General features: G+C 58.8%; 4 protein-coding genes across 4 annotated transcripts; all 4 read right to left on the reverse strand.

The window, feature by feature from the left end:
• Positions 1-2,620: 2,620 nt before the first annotated feature.
• Positions 2,621-3,967, reverse strand: LDBPK_290480 (hypothetical protein, conserved; the record flags this gene model as incomplete). The annotated part of the gene is made up of 1 exon (XM_003862417.1): positions 2,621-3,967. The coding sequence occupies one exon, from the start codon at positions 3,965-3,967 to the stop codon at positions 2,621-2,623; it is 1,347 nt and encodes a 448-aa protein (XP_003862465.1).
• Positions 3,968-5,526: 1,559 nt separating this feature from the next.
• Positions 5,527-6,483, reverse strand: LDBPK_290490 (hypothetical protein, conserved; the record flags this gene model as incomplete). Its single annotated transcript, XM_003862418.1, has 1 exon — positions 5,527-6,483. One exon carries the CDS (start codon positions 6,481-6,483, stop codon positions 5,527-5,529), a length of 957 nt encoding a protein of 318 aa, XP_003862466.1.
• Positions 6,484-7,881: 1,398 nt separating this feature from the next.
• LDBPK_290500 (hypothetical protein, conserved) lies at positions 7,882-8,976 on the reverse strand (the record flags this gene model as incomplete). Its single annotated transcript, XM_003862419.1, has 1 exon — positions 7,882-8,976. The coding sequence occupies one exon, from the start codon at positions 8,974-8,976 to the stop codon at positions 7,882-7,884; it is 1,095 nt and encodes a 364-aa protein (XP_003862467.1).
• A 5,449-nt stretch (positions 8,977-14,425) lies between these two features.
• On the reverse strand, positions 14,426-18,016 carry LDBPK_290510 (hypothetical protein, unknown function; the record flags this gene model as incomplete). Its single annotated transcript, XM_003862420.1, has 1 exon — positions 14,426-18,016. The coding sequence occupies one exon, from the start codon at positions 18,014-18,016 to the stop codon at positions 14,426-14,428; it is 3,591 nt and encodes a 1,196-aa protein (XP_003862468.1).
• Positions 18,017-21,454: the final 3,438 nt, after the last annotated feature.

A 21,454-nucleotide genomic window follows, 5' to 3' on the forward strand; every position in this document is an offset into this window, starting at 1 on the left:
GCACTGACAGAGAGGCAGAATGAGGGGAGGAGTGCAGCGAGACAACAGCGGCGGCGCGGGCCAAAGACAAAGGGTGGGAAAAGGATTTGAGAGAAGAAAGCGAAATGTATTGCCTGCGGATGATAGTCTGTGTCAGTTTGCTGTGACGCTGCCCAGTGCGGGAGTTGCGAGGATGGGAAGAGGGAGGAGGGGCGCAGGGGCGGTAGGGAAGATGCCGCGGTGACGCTTCTCTTGAGTGCGATGCTGAAAGAAATAGAGAGACACACAGGCAAACGCCCCTCTCCTTCGATGCGCTGTGGGGGCACAAGAGTACAAAAAGCAAGTCGCGCAGTGTGTGAGCGTGCGGGCGTCTGCGGCTGACAATATGTAAGCCGGGAAGGTGCGCAGACGTGTGCTACGCCTTCTTTTTTGCCGATAGAGACTCCGACTGGACTGGACAACGCCTAAATAAGAAGCTCAGGACTTGCACGCGATGACATGGCGTGTGGGTTGTGTGGGGGAAGGGGGGGGGGGGCGACCGTGATTTGGTCACACGTAGACGCATACATGCACCGGCGCCATCATGTTACACGTGACCGTGAGTGAGTGTAGTCATGCATCGACGAAGATGCACAGCATGCGCATGTAAGAGCGGGGCATGCGTGAGTCGAGGTGCAGGGCAGCATCGTACGTAGAAAGCGTGAAGCAAGTAAAAGCAAAGACCCAGAGGAGAGGAGACAAGGAGAGAGGCGTATGTGTTGATGCCAGACATGGTGCACCGCAGCAAGCAGCTCTCCGTGGCGGCGACCGGAAAGCATGGGGGTGGGGGGTGAGAAAGCTTGAGCAAAGAGGCAGCTGCAAATCGACAGCACGAAGCGCCTGCGCCGTCCCCCTCTCACACTCCTCCTCCTCCCCACCTTCCCCGAGGGCCCTCTCAGTGATAGCAGTAGCCTTTCTTCACACGGACTTCGACACACAGACACACGCACTCTCTCTGGCTAAGAATGGAGGGTACCACCAGTGCCAGTAAAGGAAGCGGTGGATTAACACACACGGGCAGAGGTGGCCGAGGAAAGAGGAAGAGGAGGAGGGTGCACGCGTAAAAGATGGCTCGTGTGAAAGTGCTGCTTGAGCTCTCTCTCTCTCATCTCCGCCTTCTCCATCTTTCTCCGTCCCCGATCCCCACTCAACGCCCGACGCTCGGCGAAGAGAGGAGGGGGTCCGAGGAAGGCATGGTCGACGCGTCGAGTTTCTCATCTTCCTTTTGTATGTGATGCTGCGATGACATTGGCGCGTGCGTGTGCGTGTGTGTGCGTGCGTGTGTCGGTCTGCGACACTCCGGCCCTCTCCTCCTGCCCTTGGTCACGTGTCGGACGTAACCGCCGAAAACGAACACGTTCACGCAGGCATGAGTACGTGCAGCAGTCCATGGCAGATCCCCTCTCCCCCTGGCAGTAAAACTGTGTATGAGCACGCAGTTGGTGAAGAAAGAGCACTGGACACGAAGCAGGAACAGCAGGAACAGGAAGAATAATGAAGGAAGACGAAGGTGATGATCGCGGCGGCAGAAATCAGCTTGGAGCGAGTCTACAGACCAAACACGTGAGATGAGGAAGGAAAAGGAGGAGAGCACAGACACGCACGCACGGCAAACGATGACACAACAACAAAGAGAAACATGGCAACAGCAACCGCCGTGTCGGTAAGCAAGAAGGAGCACGAGATAGCCTCGGCACGCAAAGACGGAAGGGGCGAGCACACACGCGCGCATGCAGCGAAAGAAAGGATACAGAAAGGCAAACGCACAGACACGCAAGCACCGTTTTTCGCTTCGCTCTCGTGCGCATGTGTCCGTAGGCTTGTATCCGAGTAGGACACGCAGGTGAGCCGCAGTGTGGACGGGTGCGCATGCGCCTCCTCTGCGGCTCCTTCCCTGCCTCCCTGCTCTTTGAAAATAAAAAAGAGAGCACTGGTGGCGGGAGACAACACAAAAAAAAAGCCGAGAGAGAGAGAGAGGCAGAGAGAGAGAAAGAGAGCCCAAACGAAAGCGGACGTGGACGCGGAATTACCCCACCACACACACACACGCACACACAGACGCGCGTACAGCGGTGGGCAACGCCAGCGGCTAGCAGGTACACTGAGCACTCGCAGACATACAGGCAGGCGGAGACAGCGGCGGGTTGGAACAAAAATCAAAGGCAAAAAGAGGTCACGCACATGAGAGAGAGCAGAAAGTAAACCACACCGTGCACAGGCACAAACGCATGTGTCCTGATATCACAGCACTGGTGTCGCGAAACGTGCTGAGAACCGAGAAGAAACGCACGCGAATACACAGACATGCGCAGATACATGAACCAGTGGGCGCCAAAGAAGCAGCTGGATGCAGCACCGCCCAGCAGTGTGCGCTCGTTCCCTCCCTGCCCGTTTCGGGTACAGAATCAAGGCGCGAAACCTCACAGGAGAAAACGAGAGACGTATATGCAAGGTCGCAAGCCTTGCGTGTCTGCGTCGCACTCATCAACGACACATAAGCATGCAACATACATCTACCAAGGCATGGCTGTCCGCCATGTACGCACAAGGAGGCGCCCGTTGCTTCAGCGCGCCGCATCGGTCTCGCCCGCGCATGCGCACGTTACGCAAACAAAAACAGTACATCGCTGTCCCCGCCACACTTCTCCAGCTCCCGTTGGAGCTCCTCTGCCGTTGACGCCGTCACGTACTTCGCGCGGCCCTCAAAGCGCTCTGCTGCCGTCGTCGCGGTCTCTGCATCGACTGCGTCGCAGAACGACGAGGGAGCGGAGGAGAGAGAGGTGATCATCGCAGCGTCAGCACTGACGGGATCTGCTTCCTGGAAGGAGGTTCCGCTTGACTGCGCCCCACTGCTACAATCACCGTGAATGCTTCCCTTCTTCGAAAGCACCGCCAGCGACGGGCTGAACCGCAGGCAGCTGCGCATGAGCGGCGCTTGGCTGCCGTCCTCGCCATCGATGCTCGCCTTAGTGTCCGCGGACGACTCCGTCAGCGATATAGTACCAGGCGTCTCGGAGCGGACAAAGTCTAGCCATACCGGTTCGTCGCCCACCTCTGCGTCACCATTTTCAGAATCCACCTCCGTGGCCTTCGCCGCGCCACCATCTCTCGCACTGGTATCACCGGTATCCTGCAGCTCTTGCATCGCCTTTAGCGCTTCGCTCACCTGTGCGGCTGCAGATGCCGGAGCGATGGGCGACGCCTCGGCGAGCTCCTCCATGGACATGAACACGGCGCCGTCCTGCGTATCGTGCATCCGCAGTGGGGTGAAGCGGCGAAGCGCCGTCGCCTGCTGGCGGCGACGGTCGTCCGGGCCCTTCTTGTCTCGCAGATAACCTGGAACGTAGCCTCCGCCAACGGAGCAGAGCACAGATCCAAACGCAGTCCCAATACCTGGCATCACCATTGATCCCACCGCCGCTCCTGCTGCGCCGCCGGCAACGGTGCCGACGCTTGTGTACAGAGAAGTGAGCAGCTCGTAGCGGTATTGCCGAAGCGACATGCGGCTGTCCTGGTCACGCCATAAGGCGGCGTTGCTGGTGAGAAGGGTGCAGGTGGTCATTCCGATCTGTAGCGCGGCCGTTGTTATTGCCGAGGCGGCCGAGCCGTGGAGACCAAACGAGGTTACTTGATAGAAGAGGGACCGCTTCGCCAGAGAGCTCAACGCATCGGTGGCAGAGAGGCTTCCGGCGCAGTCGCCGATGAGGTTTAGAAGCCATTGCAGCTGCTGCGGCGCGCGCATGGAGATGCGGACGACGAGTAGCCGCACCGCCTCTCGCTGCACGTGTCCGCGAATCGTCGACGAAGACATAAGCGCCTCGCCTACGATCTCCGGCGTCAGCTTCCCGGCCGCGGCGGACATCAACACGGCCTTGGCCACCTTCGAGCCCACATACGTGCCTACCAGTGTGAGCTTCGACGTGTGATGGCGAGAGATGCATGTCTGCATGGTTGACATGTGCGCGTGTGTGATGTGGTTGAGGCGGGGTGCGGGTGGGAGTCGTGGATATGCAGTCAGCACAATACGGAGCGACGCACAACCTTCTCAGGCAAAATTCACACGCCGCACACGGCGCAGGAGGCAACAGAAGCCAACAGACCGAAGAAACCGGGGCAGGAGGCCGAGCAGCAGAGTCAAGGCCCGAGAAGGATCGCGCGAATTGAGCCTCTAAATGAAAGCTGTGTTCGAGAGTAGCTTTTTTTTGGGGTACACTGCCAAAGCAGGCAAGAGCTCGCCAGTCTAAGCAGCAGCAGCAGGGGCCGCGTGTGGATTCGCTGTCCACACACACACACACAACAGATGGAGGGAGAGGGGAGGGGGAGGGGGGAGTGACAACGCTGCCAGACTTCAGAAAGGAAAACCAATCAAGTGTGTGTGGGGGGGAGGGGAGGGGTCCCGTGATGCGATGGGCAGTGACAGCAGAGAAAAAAAAAGAGCAACGAGGCAAGAGAAACGCGTTTCGCAGAGATGGAGGACGAAAGGCGGCGGACTTCTAAGTTGAGCAATGAGAGAAAGAGAGCAGGGAGAGCCGTGACGGTGTTCACCGATGCGCAGGGGGAAGCACAGCGGCAGAGGAGAAAGATGCAAGGAAAGAAAGAGGCCGGGTGCTGCTGAGCTTCTTCTGGCTCGTGTGCGTCGCTCTGCCGGTGCGCAGCGGCAGAAACACGATCCTCGAGTGTGGTTGGCTGAGTGAGCTGGTGTATGGCTACTGGTGCGCGTGTGGGTGCAAAGTGGAACCTCACTGCGATGCTTGTGTGCAGCTTGCGTGAGTGGGTGGGTGCCGCAGTGCCCGCGATGGGCAGATCAGCGCACAAAAGAAGCGGGAAAAAAAAGGCGAGGCACATTTAGAGAGTAAGAAGAGAAGACGTGTCATGTGTGGCTGCTCAGGCACGACAATGCCGCACACGAGCGCGTATGCTTGTGGTTGACGGCCATCGTCACTACAGAAAGCGGCGTGCACACAGGGGATACTCTCAGGCATCAGCAGTGAAGCACCACCGCCACGATCAGCGTGCCACCGCAGTGTCTCCCCGTCTCATCAGCTGCTCTTCTGCTCGGCCGAGCGCACAGGCGCGCATCGCACTTGAGTGCGCGTCTTGCGTTTCGATCATGAGTTGTGGGTACGCCTCCTTGGGGATAGGGAGGGAAAGGGTGCAGAACACAACACAAGCAAGCACAGGCAGAGACACATACACAGGCATGCACGTGCTCAGAACGAAGAGGTGCGAAAGGAGGTTGTGGAGCGAACAAAGTCGAGACACATAATATCGAAAAAAAAAAAAGACACGTGATGTATCACGTGCGCTTTACGTCTATATCTTCCAATGTGCTGTAACCTGCCACACACATCCCCTCGGGTGTCAGCGGGGAGGCACAAATCTAGTACGTGCGCACTTCTATCGTGTGCCGCGCACACGCGCATACAAGCTCGGGTGTGCCCTGCGCAGACCCACGTTAACAACGTCCAAGCACGCGCGCTCGCACACCCATAAGCGTTCCCTTCGGCACTACTTGGAGCAGACGCAGTGGTGCGAGGGCGACTGGCGCCGCTGCCGTTCTGCCCGGTTTATCTCACTCACCACACGCACATCGCGGCGGTTTTTTGCCAACAGGTAATGGCGCGGCTCTCCTGCAGCGCGGCGCGCCGCGCCCTCTCTGTAGAACTCGCCCTGCATGAGGCGCGTCATGATCGGCTCACCTTTGTAAAGCTGCTGGCGGTGCGGATTGTCGAGTACCCATCGTCCGCCGTTGCGTTCTACGAGTCGGTCCGCTGTGTACGTGTTCGGCACCACCAAGCACACATCCGCCTGCGCGCCGGTGAGATGCACGTACGGATCGACGACGCGCCGACGTGGAATCGTTCGCTCGTGGCGCAGCACGGCCTGCTGGTGATGATACGCCCTCCGCTGCGCTTTTCTCGCTTCGTAGGGTGTCAGCGCCGCGTCCGCTAGCGATGTGTCAATGCCGCGAGCGTGCTGAGCTTTTTGGACCTCGAGGCGGAAGCACGAGCGACTGGCGCCATTCACGTCCTCCAGTGACACCGCACCCGTGGGCTGCTGTTCCGGCGCAGCGCCAGCCAGCAGAGGCTGTTGATGCGAAGGAGGCAAGGCGCCGGTGTGTTCGGCCGGCTTCATCTGGCTGCTGGCGCGCGAGGGTACATCAAGAGAGGAGCGAGAGAGAAGTCTGCCACAGCGGGGATCGCACCACGCCGGTCGTACGCCCCTGTCGTCCCTGCCGACGGTGCCTACCAGCGCTGCTGCAGAAGTAGAGGACACACGAAACGACGGTCCCGTAGACTCGCACCCGTCGTAGCGATCACTCCCCGTCCGTACGGTGGCGCGCTCACCGTGGTCGCGATGGAACTGGGCTGCGGTGCGGGCACGCTGATCGGCGCTCCTGTCGAAGATCCTCTGTACAGCGATGCCGTTGCGCTGGCGAGCCTCGTCGCCGACGCGGTTGCGCATGATGCGCACTGCGCACCGAAGGAGCGTCGGTGTATGCGTCGGCCTGCACGCGCGCCTGTCCGTTTCCGCACACGTGGCCGCTGGATCAAGTACAGACGGATAAGAGGGGGCCGGCGGGGAGGAGGGAGAGGCGTGACCCGGCAAGCAGAGACACAGCCCGGCTCCGCACACACCCCTGTCTCTACAAGTAGCCAAAAAAAAAGGCCGCTGCTGCCGTTCTGAGAGATGGCAGTGCAGCAATGCGACCACCGTCAAAGACGGGAAGTGAAAAAAGAAGAGAAGAGGGGCGGTGTCGTGAGGACGGAATGCACGGGAGGAATCTCGAGAGCCAGCAGGTGATGGAGGAGCACAGCGGTGACAGTACGGTTCACGGCGCATTGGAGGGAGGGGTGAGCGAGCAGAGGCGAGGGGAAAAAAGAAATGGTTAGCGCGGTACGGCGCATGAGGAAGGGACGAGAAACCGCACACCAGCTCGCACGCACGCACACGCGCGCGCAGAGAGATAGAGCAGTAAGCCCGTCTTGTGTGACGTGTTTTAGGTATTGAGTCCACCACCGCACTCCTTTATTGGCAGCTGGCGTGGCTCTGTGGTTGCGTGAAGTGAGGTCGTGCACGCACGCAGGCTTCTCACATCTGCGCACCCCTCCCTTGTGACGCGGCCACACCAGTATTCCCAGCGCCGCACGACGAGAGGACCCTCTCGTTCGGTTTTGTGTTGTTCACTAACGGCTAGAGACCGCAAAGAAAAAGGAGGAGGGGAGAAGACATGCACGGGCAAGAGCCAAGAGCAAACTCATTGCACGCCACCACATCGCATCGGTTCACGCCGCAAGCACACACACATATGCGCACACGCCTATGCACATATACGCACGCACACACCCACACCCACACACAAACACAAACCCAAGCACACACGCGCGCAGGCGCAGCGACAGCAGAGAGAGCATGTAAAGCTGAGGAGGACAAAACGATAGCACCGCCACAACAGAGAAGACAAAGCAGGGCAGCTTACAGGTCAGCAACAGCGTCACGGCAGCAGCTGCATAGCACGCGCCGCTTACATCACCGATAGAGCCGGTCAGTCCGTGATGCCAGCGTGAGCCTACACTATGGCGCGTGTAGGAAGGCAAGCACGAGGAAGTTCACTCGCGCGCGCCCCTCGACCCTCTCCAATCTTCTCCTCCGTCCCTTCGCGAGCGTCGACCCGCATGTCTCGGCAGAGCCGGCGCTTCATGTGCCGCTGGCGACTCGTGATCTCTACGTGTACTTGTTTTCGTTGCCGGAGTGTCATCACCACGGACATCTTGGGTTGTTTCACTTCCGTTATTTCGACTCGATCCTTCACCTCTTCCTCCATAGCAGCTGTGCGTGTGCGTGCGTGCCTCAAATCCGCATCTAATCCATCGCGTTACTCCGCATCTGCGCGTTAAGGACCTGGGGCATCTCCCACATATCATTCTTGACCTTCCACGGTTTTGCATTGTAATTCTGCGGCGCCTTGCGCCAATTGAAGTACGGGTTCGGGATCTTGATACCGCCGCGGGCGAGGGGCTGGGTCTCGTGCGTGCAGTTGCTCCAGACCGTGTCCTGCAGGGTGCCAGAAGTGATGCGAAAGTACTTGAACTGCGCGACGCTCTCGTTGCGGTTCGTGTCCGGGTCCACGAGGTGCTTCAAGTTCGGCGCCAGCGAGCCCCAGGCTGCCTGGCGCTGGGAGTCCTGGTTGGCCAGGTAGCTGTAGAAGAGCCGAGAGCCTGACAGAATGTTGCGGCGGGCGTACTCGTAATAGATGCCGGCGCAGAGCGTGGTCGTGAACCAGAAACCAGACTTCTTCCAGCGGCCCATGAAGAAGGCGTACCCGAGCGCCGGGAACACGCTCGCAGCTGCGCGCGGCAGGTAGCACTCCTGCCCGTCATCCCAGGCTCGCTTCCACCCATTGGGAGTCGGGTCGCGGATGCGGAACGGCTTCGGGCCGTGGGTGTAGAGGTACTCGTAAGAGTAGAAATAGCCGCCAACACCGATGAGGCCGGCAATATTCACGCGGATCATGCCTAACATCATCGCTATCGTCCAGGCAAATTTGGTGCGCGGGTTGCCGGTTGCGTTGCCGGACACCTGCGCACGTGCTATGAAGTAATTCATGTACCACACATTCAGCCCCACCATCCACAGCCGGAAGATTTCGCTGGTGTGGTGGCTCTCTGTGTAGGGCACCTCCTCATGAGTGCCAATAAACTCATTGAGCGATAAGAAGCCCACAGCTACCTTCTGCACGCCGTAGCGGCGGGCCTGGTGCGTCTCATCGAGCGCGTTGAACGGCGACGACACATCTACCAGAGGCCGCTTGTGGTTCTTATGCTGCGGGTCCACGAAGTTGTACCAGAATCGCATCTTGTACGGCTCCGCGTTGGCCTGCTCCACCTCCGTCATCGGCCTCGGCACGTTGTGCCCCTCTGACTTGAGCACATCCTCGTTCACGCCTCTCGAGAACATGGCTTAGACGAAAAGGGAGAAGGGAGTTTTTCTTTACGCCGACGATGTCGCACAGAGACACACACACACACGCACACCATGCGCAAGAGGCACAACACGAAAACAAAACAAGGGGTCGCTTCCTCTCCGCACCAGCACGCGCACAAGACAGGCAGCACACAGCCACTCACACTAGAAAACAAAAAAAAAGCACAACCGACGTAGCCGCTGTAACACCGACACCCATACACACACAGGCAGACACACAGACCAACAGAGGGAGAGAGAGAGAGGTATGCACGTTTTCCAAATATACAGTTGCGGTACTCCGTTCCCTTTCGCTCCCTCTTTTTGTTTGTTGCGCGTGTCTGCGCGGGAGTCTTTTGTTTTGCCTCGCACAGCGATGAATCGGAGCAGCTCCTGTGTTGCCTGGCCCTGAGGGGTCCGCTTGCGGAGGGGAGGGGGGGGGGGGCTGGACTTTCCTCTCGACTCGATCGCACTCGTTGGCGTTGTGGTATGCACACGGAGCACACTTTCGCTGTGCCGCAGCCTCGGAGATGATAGAGAGAGAGCGAGCGAGTGATGGGCTGGCGGCGCTGCCGTGCGAGTGGCTCTGAAACAAAAGGAGGGGAAGCAGGAGAGATGCGTGCAACCTAGCTTGTTCGCTAATACGACTACCCGTAGGCGGCAACAAAGAGAGACACACACACACGAGCGTGTTGTTGGCGCACAGAATCGATGGATTGGATCGGTGCCTTCCAACTTCTCTGGTGGGTGGTCCGTCGGTCTAGCCCGATACTTCTACTTACTTATTGCCTTGACGCAGAGGTGTGCCTGTGTCTAACGTCCCCCTCCCAAACTGTCGATAAGCGCGGTCTATGTGCGCGCTACCCATAGGGTATAGCGGAGTCCGAGTCCGGAGGTCGATGTCCCCGCACTCGCGCGTGGGCCGACGCAAAAGCGTTGACTCTCCCTCTCCTTTCGAGCTGAGTGACGTAGACGCGAACGGCGGACAGCCTACGAGTGCTGCTCGGATACGCCAAAAAACGGGAGTACGGAGCGGAGCCCCACTCCGAGGAAGCGCGCGCACACAGATAGAGAGAAGCAAGGGCAACCAAGAAGCGTTCGGGGACGAGAAGAGATGCAGCAGCCACCCGTGGTCGTAAAACCAGTAAAACACACAGCGTGCACGCTGAAGCGAAAAAGCCAGCCGCGTCCACAGGGAAAAGAGAATGAACGAAGGAGTGCCAGCAATATTACTAGTGGCAGCGGTGGTACTAGTCGTCCCTAAAGAAACCGAGGCAGCTGAAGAGAGAAGGAGATGGGGGAGGGGGAGGGGGAGGGCGGGCAGACCGACAGGAAGTGCGACGAGGCGGAGGAAAACACACGCATCGACAGAAGCGTGCGCACCTGCCTGAGCACCGTATTGGGGCCGAAAGGGCGGAGATGGAGGAGACGTGAAACACAACAATGCTACAGGAAAAAAAAAAAACAACAGGAGGAGGGAAGATGATGATAAAGCGCGACAAGCACACACGAGAGAGGGAGGGAGGGGCGTACCTACACTAAAGGGGGGAGGAGAGATGGACAGAAGTAAGCAATAAAGAAGATCCCTACTACGCTGATTCTAAAGCCACACACGGGGACACGGCAGGGGAGAGGGGGGAGGAACAACAAGAAAGCGAAAAGCCGTAAAAAAACACAGCGCGACGAATGAGAATGCAGAAGAGAGCGGGAGGGAGGAGGGCCCTCGCGCACCGTCCCCGGGGATGGCTACGGATACAGAGCTCCCGTCTGGCACGAAGAATAACGGCAGCAGCACCCAGTGCAGCAATACAGATCCGCGTCTCTCTCTCCCAGCGCGTCTACGCGGGGGGGGGCCTGTGGTGTACAGGGATGGGGTGCGCCTATGCGCAGGTGCTTGTTTTGCTTTCCCAAGTCTGTGTCCGAGTGCAAGTGGCAGGGCAGGAGGAGCGAGGGGGAGAGCTCGATATCAGGGAAGAGGAAGGGGGAGTTACTCATCGTACTTCTTCTTTTCTTGTGTGCAGGCGCTCGGTCCCACGCCCCATCACACGCATCCTCACACATCGAACGAGGAAATGTGATGCGTGGAGAGAGGGATGGCGAACGGTGGCGGTCCAAGCACCGCTGACATGAACGGCGCTCGCGTGCACACGTACGAGCCAGCGCCGCGCATGCGTGCCGGTCGCGCAGCTGTTGCTTTGCCCCTTCGTACATCCTTCGTTTTTCTTGTCGTGTTTCATTAAGGTGGTTGGCATTACTCTATTTTACTTGACGCCCCCCCCCGTGCAGACGCATGGGCTCCGCCACTTCTCTGCGGTGCACCGACACATAAGACTTACCGCGAGAGAAGCACACACGCTGCTCACGCTCTAGACGAGGACACACTTGTGTCTTCGGTGTCCGCGCGTGGCAGACAAAGTCCAAGCGAAGATGCCGAAGGAAACGAAAACGCAAGGATTGGAGGGTGACACCGTGATGCGCAGCGTACCGGTGCAGCGAGAGCAAGACGAGGGCTAGCTGAATCGGAGACCCCGTCAGAGACGGGCGGCAAGAAAGGATGCCGTACAGGAGCGAAGGTAAAGCGTAACAGGCATGTGGGCAAAACAAACCCAAAGCCTACAGAGAGGCCGTGTAGGAGAGGGAGAGAGAACAGAGAGGAGGTGGCGGAGACACCCGCGAGAGAAAGGCGCGACCACGAAACCGCCGTGGACGTCTCCTTCCCCTTGTCCCTTTCGTCGGAGCGTATGCGAGAGGTAAACTCACAGAAAAAGAGAGAGGCGGGCAGACACACAGTCACGCATCATCATCATCGCCCTTGAATGTGTGCAGGTGTGTTTGTGTGGGTGGGTGGCGAGGCTGCTCTCTCTCTCCTCTCCTCTGCTATGTTCTCCGTCCGCACTTCTCCACTCCCTTATCCCTGCCCCCCCCTCCCTCCCTCCACAACTGTATGCCTCACCTTCTCTTATGTTGCGTATATCCTCATAATCCTCCGCCTCCCTCCGCGCCGCTACGGCGATAGCGCATCGTGTGCACAACGCGTCGCGAGTCGAGCAGAGGAGGGAGAAGAACGGCAGAGAAGCGGAGAAAAAGAGAGAAACGCGCCTCTAGCTAGGTTGAGATGAAAAGATTTGAGGTTCAATGGAAGAATGACAAAAACCCAGAGACTAACGAGCCGAAAGAAAACGAAAAACGAACAACTCGGAGAGATGAAGGAGTTGCTCAGACACGCTTGAAAATGCCAAGCAGACACTCCGGCGCTCGCGCCTGCACACCACCTCACAAGGAAAAAGGGAAGAATGCAGAATGGGAGAGTGCACACCAAAACGAAATCACCGAGGCTCAATGGGGTGCGTGTTCTTCTCACTCGACCCTCCTCGTGTCCGGCCCTCCCCTTCCCCTCTTGGCTCTCTTCGTCTGTGACGTCCATGAAGAGGCCTGCGAGAAGAAATAAGGCGAAAGGGGACAAGATCGACCACACGTGCATACAGGGGCGAGCAAGCACCTCCAACTGCGGCACGTGCATGCGCATACACGGAGAGACACACACACACACAACGGAAAAAAAAAACGTGACGCCTATAGGCGGTCATTACGTGTGTGTGTGTGTGTGTGTGTATGTCTACGTGTGCGCAACGACAAAAAAAGAAGGGCGAGAAAGGCTACGCGTGAGCGCACTGGTATGGCGGCAGGAACAGCAGCAGCAGCAGACGTGCTGCGTGTGCCGAGCGGAAAAGAGTGCGCAGCGAACGCTGAAGCACCAAGACACAAAGACTGAAAGAACCAAACGGCAAACAACAAAGAAAACAGAGCGGACGCCGCGCTTCACTCAAGAGGACACAAGCAAGAGAAACGAGAAAGTACGAGGAGAAGAGGCAGCAGGGAAGAGGCGGGCGCACGCGTCCACAGAAACACGCAGCGAGCGAGGTGGTGTGTGCAGGGCCTGGGAGGGAAGGGGAGTAATACAAGGAAGAGAGAACTGAGCCGGAAAAAAATGAAGAGAAACAAAAGAGACTCCAATCACAAAACCAAAAAAAAAGGGGTGAGGGCAAGACGAAGAAGGAAAGGAATAAGCGTCCATTTACACGCACAAATGCAGCCGCACAGAATCATGCGCACATGCACGCGACGACAAGCACAAGTGCATGGCGTCCCTCTATCTACGTCCACAGACGCTGGGACTGGGTCGCTTTTTTTGTGGGTGGGGGTCTATCGTCTGTGTGCGTATGCAGGGGTAACGTTTCTTGGCACGGCACGGAGGAACGGGAAGAGAAGGACCGCAAGGTCGAGGAGGTGGTGATGCGGCCCCTCGCGTTGGGACTGCCTCTCACTGGCACAAAAAGTGCCTCCTTGAATGGCTGCGTGCAGGAGTGCAAGCATGCGAGTGCAAAAAGAAGGGAGAGAAGAAACAAGCAGGCGAACGAGACAACGAAAAAATGAAGAAACACGCGAAGCGAAATTCCCGTCTTCGAAAGGGCGGCAGCGACCACAGCCGCCATCGCCGACCGATGCGCGAACGTTTTGAGAGCCCACACACGCCCGCACGTACAAGAGAAACACACCAACAAAGAAAAATGAAACCAGCAAGGCAGCGAGTGAGTGCGCGAGCAAGAGAGAGAAAAACAAGAAGCAAGCAGCGGCATGAGAACGGAAAAGGAACCATAAAGACAACAACACCAAAGAAACGTGGCATGGATGACGGCGTTCGGATTGGGAGGGGGTAGGGAGGGGGGTGTCAAGGAGCGAAGCAACGATCACTACACGGCAAAAATGGGAAGATGATACACTCAGCAACGCAAAGGAGAAACCACAAAGCCTCCCACCATCATCATCACGAAAGACAGCCAGCTAGGTGAACACCAAAAGCAATACCCGTACAGAAGCACAGGAGCTCTGCACATGCCCACCCCCACCGCGACCGGCGGAATATAAAAATGGGTTGCGTAGGTGGGCGGCGAGCTACATGAGCGCCGCGAATCGTCAGGAGTGGCCCTCCACGTCGTCAGAGCACACCTTTTTCAACATGCTTATGCGTTGGGCGCGGTTGTGCCGAAATAAGAGAGGCGAGAGGAACACAGAGAAACGAGGATGATAGACCACGACACGAAGGCGGCACGACGCATCGGTACACATGCACACCCCCGCGAGAGAGCGCATGGAGGAAGCGAGGAGTCCGCCGAGACAGCTGTCAAACGGCCCGACCTCAGAGATATGCTCATCAGCTCGGCTCTTCGTAAGTTACTTCCAAGGTCAGCACGCCGTTTTCACCACCTCTCGGCCCACCCCCGACATCACTTGGCTTCGCCATTCTGTCGCTAAGCATTGCGTGAGTGCGTGCATGTATGTGTTGAGGGTGCGCGAGAGAGAGAGAGAGAGCAGCGCCGATGCAGCGAGAAGAGTCGTGCTCGCGTGCAGGACGCAAGGGGGACACACTCGCACACAACACCGCTCAACGAGCGTGCGCAGGTGTGCGAGCGCCAGTGTTGATGGCCGTCAAAGCAAGAGGGGCGGCAGTCGGTGAAAGCAAGTCTTCGAGAAAGGCCCGCACGTGTGCGGCGTCGAATTCATCAGTCGCCGCACCCACCAATGTCGCTTCATCGTCGCCGTCGCTAAACGCCATGCTCGCGACACGCGAGACGTGTCCCTCCGAAGACGTGGAGGGCCCTGCACCGCTCGGAGCTGGCAGCCACTCTCGACCTGGGAATCGGGAGCGTAGCTGCTGGCTGCCAGGGATCGTCGACACTGGAGAGCGCAGCAAGGTGAGAAGGCCCAACATCCTCGCCGCCCACGCACGATAGAGCGGCACGAGCTGGAGCGACGGGAGCGGTGGTGTGCTCGCGCTCGACGGCAGCGCCAGTTCCCCATCGCTGCTGTTGTTGCCACCGGAAGCCGCGGCGGTCCCTACGGAGGCGAGATCTAATATTCCCTCAGCCGCCGTCGCTGATGCTGTTGCTGATGCGTCCGCCTCGGTCGAGCTGGACGCCATGGCGATGGCGTCTTGCAGGAATCGCGCCCGCAGCGCGATGTCGTTCGGGTCCATGGTGAGCGTCATGATGCGATTCAGCTCCATGACGGCAGCAAGGTGGTAGCCGCGGTCCATGGCCATGGCGGCACGCATCTGGTAAGGGTAGGACAGGGTCGGGTGCTGCTCCGTCGCCTCCGCTATGTCAGCGATGGTATGCAGGCACCGGCTGCGCTCCACGAGCAGCTCCGACGGGATGAAGCAGACTTCCGGGCGACGATCGCGCCGGTGCAGATATGCAAGCACGGTAGCGCTCTCACGCACAGGCGGTGCCTGCTGGTCCTCTGGCGCAACGTCGAGCTTCACCTCCGCTGAGCCGCGCAACCCCAGCATGCTGAAGCGCTGTGCCCACGCGTGAATGCTGTCGGTCAGCACCGCATTCGCCCTGCCCAGGCCCTCCGCGTCACGCGCGTGCATGCGCGCAAGCAGCAGGGCGGCCGTGGGATGCAGCGGACGCAACTGAAGAGCGCTCTCCAGAAGGTTCTGGGCAAGGTGGCCTCGGCTCGTTCCGTGAGGCAGGGCCGGCCGCAAGTCCTCGCTGCGCACATCAGCGTTCGCGTACTGCATCGACAGCCGCACGAGCCCGTCAGCGCGACTGTTCGCGGTAGGACCGAATACGATGCTCAGCAGTGCCGTCTGGCACGGCAGCGGACCCATCAGCTCTTCGTAGGCGAACCACCGCACCTCACAGACCAGCCAAGCCACCCAGCGCACCTCCAACGGCGTGGCGTGGATGTACGCAAGAGACTCGGGGGCCACGTCTGCCCAGTCCGTGATGGTTGCGGTGGACGCTGGCCCGTCAGGAGGAAAGCAGTCCCGCACCCACGCCGCCATCAGCGTCTCGGCTGCGCTGCGCACGTGCAGGGGGAGCAGCGAGAAAGCATAGTCGGCGGTTGCGCAAGCCTTCTGGGCGCTCGTCACCTCCTTGCTCTGCTGCGCGGCGGCCACCTCGCGGAGCGCCGTCACGAGCAGCTCCTCCTCGGTGCCAGGGGTCATACACTCGGCAGCGCGGCACAGAAGGTGCGTCAGTGAATGTCGCAGCATCCGCTTGGCATACATGTAGAAGGTGAGCGCGCTGCAGAGGCACAGGGCTCGATTCTGAGGGAAGAGCGTCGGCACCTGCGCGATAATGCCGAGCAGCGCCACCGGAGTTGCGACGTGCGCTGCGTCGTTGCACCGCTGCAGCCACGTTGCAGGCGACTCCTGTGCCAGCTCCTTTCGAGCACGCAGCTCAGCAAGGTCTGAGGAGGCGGTGCTGTCTGGGCAAAGCATCCATGCCACCGATAAGTCGGTGAAGGCGGCCAGAACGTAGAGGTGGCCGCGGTGGCGACAGAGCGACGCACGCCGCACCAGCGTCTCAGCCAGGTGTGTGAGGTGCTCCACGCTGCGACAGCTGCCGGCCTGGAAGAGAACGTGAATGGCACGACTCAAGGCGCCGTACGCAGCGTCCCAGGCACCGCCTCGGCACAGCTCCGCGCGCGCTATGTTTGACAGCGCCTTCAGCTGCGAGAGGCTGCGCTGAACGCGGTTGATGTGCAGGTACTGCGTGAACGCCTTCCACGGGAACTCCGGCGCGCTGTGCAGCACCGTCCGCTCAGCAGTGGCCCTACACAAGGTAAAAGAGTAGACTGCTGCGGTTGATATGGACGCCTGCTCAGGCAACCGACCATTATGAGCAGCGCTGCTGAGAGCGGCCGCCGGCATGGGCGAGGCCGCCCCGTCCACTGTCACGTCTGTCGCCATCTCCAGCGTGTAGGAGGGGTGGCAGCGCAATGGCCCAGCAAAGAATGCAGTCCGCGACGACGCATCCCCCTCCGCCGTTGCCTCAGCGCCTGTCACCGAGCTATTCAGCTCCGCCGGTGAGGGCGGTGGAAGGCCCTCCTGTGCCGCGGCCCACCGCCGCGCACGCCATTTTTCTCCCGACAAGGTGCCCGCGCCGTTGTTGGTGACGGCGGTAGTGCTGCGCTGGCCTTCCGTGAGAAATGTCAGCACGGCTGAGTGTGGTGGGGCGCACATGTTAGGCTGCTCCGCCCCGCATGCGGTGGCGGCGGCTGCAGTGACCATCGAGAGCAAGGGCGCAGGACTCCTCCCCGCGGCTTCTCTGGGTAGCGGTGTGACGCTCGATGCCTCTGAGGCGTCTGCGGCTTCGTCGTCCTCGGGCGGAGGGGACGACACTGGGCTGGACGGCGACGGCATTGCAGCGGCGGTTGCCTGCCATAGGAATCGGGCGGACGTGCCAGACGGCAGAGCACGTAGACCAGATCGATGGGGAGCGGAATCCACCTCCTCCGCCACAGCGGCAGGCGAGGCAGGAGCGGAGGCAGCACCTGCGGCGGCCACCGCCGCCGAGGATGGCATCGCAGCGTCCGTGTACCGTGGCGGTTGCGTTGTGTCAAGCTCGCCTGCGCCTTCGTCGTTGGAGAGAGTGTCGAGCTCGCCCGTTTCCGCTTCCTCGCTGGATGCGTCCTCATCGTCCCCGGCGGCTGTGTGCGCAGCCGTTTCGGCCCGGAAATGCACGCTGCGCTGAGGGGTACGGCTATTCGTCCCAGTCAGCAGAGGCAGAGGGCTGCATGAGCGCAGGCGCTGCGGCGTCTCGGTCGGTCTCTCCTCGTCCCATTCCCGAGCAGCCATCGAGAATGTCTGCTCGAGCGCAGCTGGCTGGATAGAGTGGTGGTGTTCTGCGAGCGACCGCCAGACCCACGTCTGCTGCGCCGCGCCATGCGCCATCCGGCAGACCTGTGAAACCTCGATCACGTCTCTCACGCGGAGGTAGACGGAGATGTGAAGTGGAAACACTTGTGTCCACAAGACGCCCCACTCCTCTGCAGAACGGTAAACACTACTGCTGCGACTGCAACGGGCACTGACGCTGCTGGCGCCAGTGTCGTTGAACAGGTCGTCGCCGACAGCGTGGATTTCTGTGGGCTCCAGGTAGGCACAGAAGCATCTGGGGCACCGCTGTTCATCTGCAACGTCTTCAAGGTTAGCTGAAGTGCTGTTCCCTTCCCTTGACACCATGCTTCGGCCGGAATCCGGGGGCGACGCGTATCGGACGGCGGTAATCTCATTCATACATGCACAAGTGCACGCACACGGATGCGCAGATGATTTTCCCTTGGCCGGGCTTCGCACAAGCCCCTCCGCGCTGGCACGTAACGGTGACGCAGGCGCCAAGGACAGGCGCAACGACGGGTGCTCCGACGAGGGAAGCGTCAACGACACGTACACGAGCGGAGCTGGGGACGGCGGGCTAGCCAAACTGTGGCTGTCCGCCACAAACGTGCGCTCCGTGTCAGCACAGGAGGCCAACTCGTCTCGGTAGCTCGGCGACGATGGGGCGGAGGTGCCTGCACAGGCCCTGATGTCGTCATCTGCTCGACGGAGCATGGGTGCGCAAGCGGGGGAGTGTCACTGTTCGCGATTCGAGCTTTTGTTTTCTTTGCTCTGCCGTCGCTCTGCAACCGTGCGAGGACGACTTGTGTGCGTAAATTGCGCTTCCTGGGAAGACACAGTGTATTCGCGTCGAGAGCGAGGGGGGAGGGGAGGGGAGGGGAAGGACGTTTGTGCGAGCAACAGCAAGCGATCCGAAAACTCGCACAACGCAGCCGCAGAAGCACTGGTGCACCTCCAGCCAGTAGCAGACGGTGAAAAGGGGAGGGGAGCACAAACGTAAAACGGAAGAAGAGATGAGGGAGTCACGTGCGCAGACGGCAGACCACAATGGAAAGAGCACAACACAGCACAACACAGACAGGTGAGATGAGGTGAGGCGAGGTGAGATGGGATGAAATGGGAAAACAGCAAGAAAACGATCGAGGCGGCAACACAAACAACAAGCCCGGAAGAAAAGGAGATAAAAATGAGGCGAAGCACAGAAAGATGATAACAGCAGCGGCGGAAACCAACAACGACCACAATGGCAACGGCAGAAAGGAACGGCGGCACACGTCAAGATCAAAAACAGAAAAGAAGAAAGGAGAGGAGAGGGGAGGAAAGAGATAGACGGCAGAAGATGAAGAGTGGAAGAGGTCTGTGGGGAGGGCGAGAAGCTGCAGCTGTACAGAAACCACTATCGTGTGATGCGCAAGAAAAAACGAAAACGAAAAAGAGCGGTGTGAAGAGGTGGAACACCGAAACAAGAATAAAACGGGGGGAAGGGAGCGGGTGTGTGGTACGTTTCGCCCCTGCCGTTGACCTGGAATATTGGGGATGGGGATGGGGGGACGCGTGCTGGAGGGACAGTGTGCACGCTTGTCTGTATGGCTAGCGTGTCTATCTCTTATTTTTCGTGTACCACCTCCGTTGTTGTGTATGGAGTGTCTCTGCTGCACCGGTATAGATGCATGTGCGTGTTTGTATCCGTGTGTACGCGTGAACCCGAGGTGGCGAGCACTTCGTATCTTTATGTTTGTGTGTAGTCGCTATCTTCTTCTCTTCCCTATTACGCTTATCGTGTTAGTATTTTATCCTTCTCTTTTTCTCCTTCTGAGCCGTTCGCGTGTGGTTCGCGTGTATTGAAAGCGTTGTCTTGTCTATGGTGCGTGTGTGTGTGTGTGCGCGCGCGCTCCCCGTGGTGGTGTTCGCCGTAGAGGAAAACGCCAATGTGTGTATACAGATATGTATAGTATATAGAGAGAGAGGTAGATATGTATATACATACACAATATACGCACTGTATATATGTACTACGCTGTACAAGGAGGGGGGAAGCGTGTGCGAGAACGAGGCTTTTTTTGTCGTGTGCCTTGCCTGCCTCTGCGAAGAAGTACAGCCGTTGTGTACGAAGATAAGAAAATCAGCAGAGCACACCTCCAAAGTACGAGCAGAAAAAAAAAAGAGACGGGGAGAGGGAAAGGGGAGAGGGGAGGGGCGGCCCAACGCGGTGAAGCCGTCTTCTGCGCGTGTATACGTTGCTGGGCGCTCGTTTCTTTTTGTTGTTTTCCTTGCCCCTGTTGCGTTGGGTGCTGTTTACCCGTGATGCGCTCCGCTACTGCGCGCTCAGCACTCTCCTGCTCTGTGCTCTACGTTCGACGTTGGCGGTTGCGCCACACGGAGAGGACAACCTGACAGAGAGAGAGAAGGCTGGCAGAATGCTTGGGCAACAGGTTCAGCACCGCGACGCGCGTACAAATAGCGCACGCGCAGACCCCAACGCAAACAGCACTAGCCACGTCAAGCCCGGCGATTAAAGCGCCGAGAGAAGAAGTCGAGAAGGCACAGACAAAAGCCGCGCCCGATATGCCGAGGGAGAAATATAAAGAGAAGGGCGTAGGGGTACGACCCGCAAGAAAGGGCGGGAAGGGAAAGGAAGGAGAGGGGGAGGGCAGAGTCCTGCAACGTACACGAGAAAGCTAAACAAAGCCGCCGTTCGCACCACCACGACCGAGGAGAAAAGACATACACACGGCAGACGTAAAATGAAGCGTTGACAGAAAGGCAGTGAAATCCGAATCGAGGAAAGACACGGTGTGGACTTTTCAAAAAAAAAAAAACGTAAGGCAAGACAGACAGAGGGGGAGAGAGAGAGAAACGCGAAAGAGGGCCTCTTGTGACGCATCAACACACAGCAAGGACACAACGTGGCAGAGCTGGCAGCCCTCGGCAAGGAGAGGAGAGAAGAAAGAGAAGGGTATGGTGAAAGACTTGGCACCAGCGGCGAAGCTTGAGATGCAACAAAACAGAAATAAAATAAGTGCAGACACGACACGGGGACAACGACACAAGAGAAGCAGGGCAGTGTTCAAAGAGGTGAGGGAGGGAGGAAGGAGATGGGAGAGCGACAGAAGACGCACGACGGGGGGAGGGAGGTGAAGCCCGTGCTCTACGGGATGCAGCAGACACAGAACTACGGAGTCAGGCAAACACAAAGAGACAGAGAAAAGAAGGCGAAGAGAGAAACAAAAAAAAGGGGGAGGCGCTGAGACACCGAGAAAGTCAAAGAATGGCACAAACGCAGAACACACGCACAGAGAGAGAGACACTACGAAGCTAACAGTCGGGCGTCCCTCGTCTTCGCCTCAAGATGAGATACAGCGGCGGTACAAGAAAAGGCAAGAACGAAACAGCGGCACAACAGCAGCGCTGAAAAGACAAAATCGCGGGTGTTGTTCGTCTGCGGTGTGCGTGTGTGTGTGTGTGTGTGTGAAAGGAGACAACGGGGGCAACGGGGGATCGAAAGCGAAAGACACAGAGATGCACGTCCTCACGAGCGCACGCCGAATCAACCTCTGCACGGGGGATCACACGCGATTTTGTAATGTTGCTGCGCGGTTCAAGCTCCGACAATGAAGTGAGAAAGTCTCACTACACGCGCACAGGTAGCCTCACGCCAATGGGAAGCAATGTTTTTGTCCGCTTCGGAAGCGACAGTGGTCTGAAGAGAAAAGCCTCTGTGATGAGCGAGGCAGGGAGGGGGGTACAGGTATGCTTCCCGTGCGTGTTTGGTAGTGGATGGAG

The sequence above is a fragment of the Leishmania donovani genome, chromosome 29 (assembly GCF_000227135.1).
Source record: "Leishmania donovani BPK282A1 complete genome, chromosome 29".
In the NCBI taxonomy this organism is placed as follows: domain Eukaryota; phylum Euglenozoa; class Kinetoplastea; order Trypanosomatida; family Trypanosomatidae; genus Leishmania; species Leishmania donovani.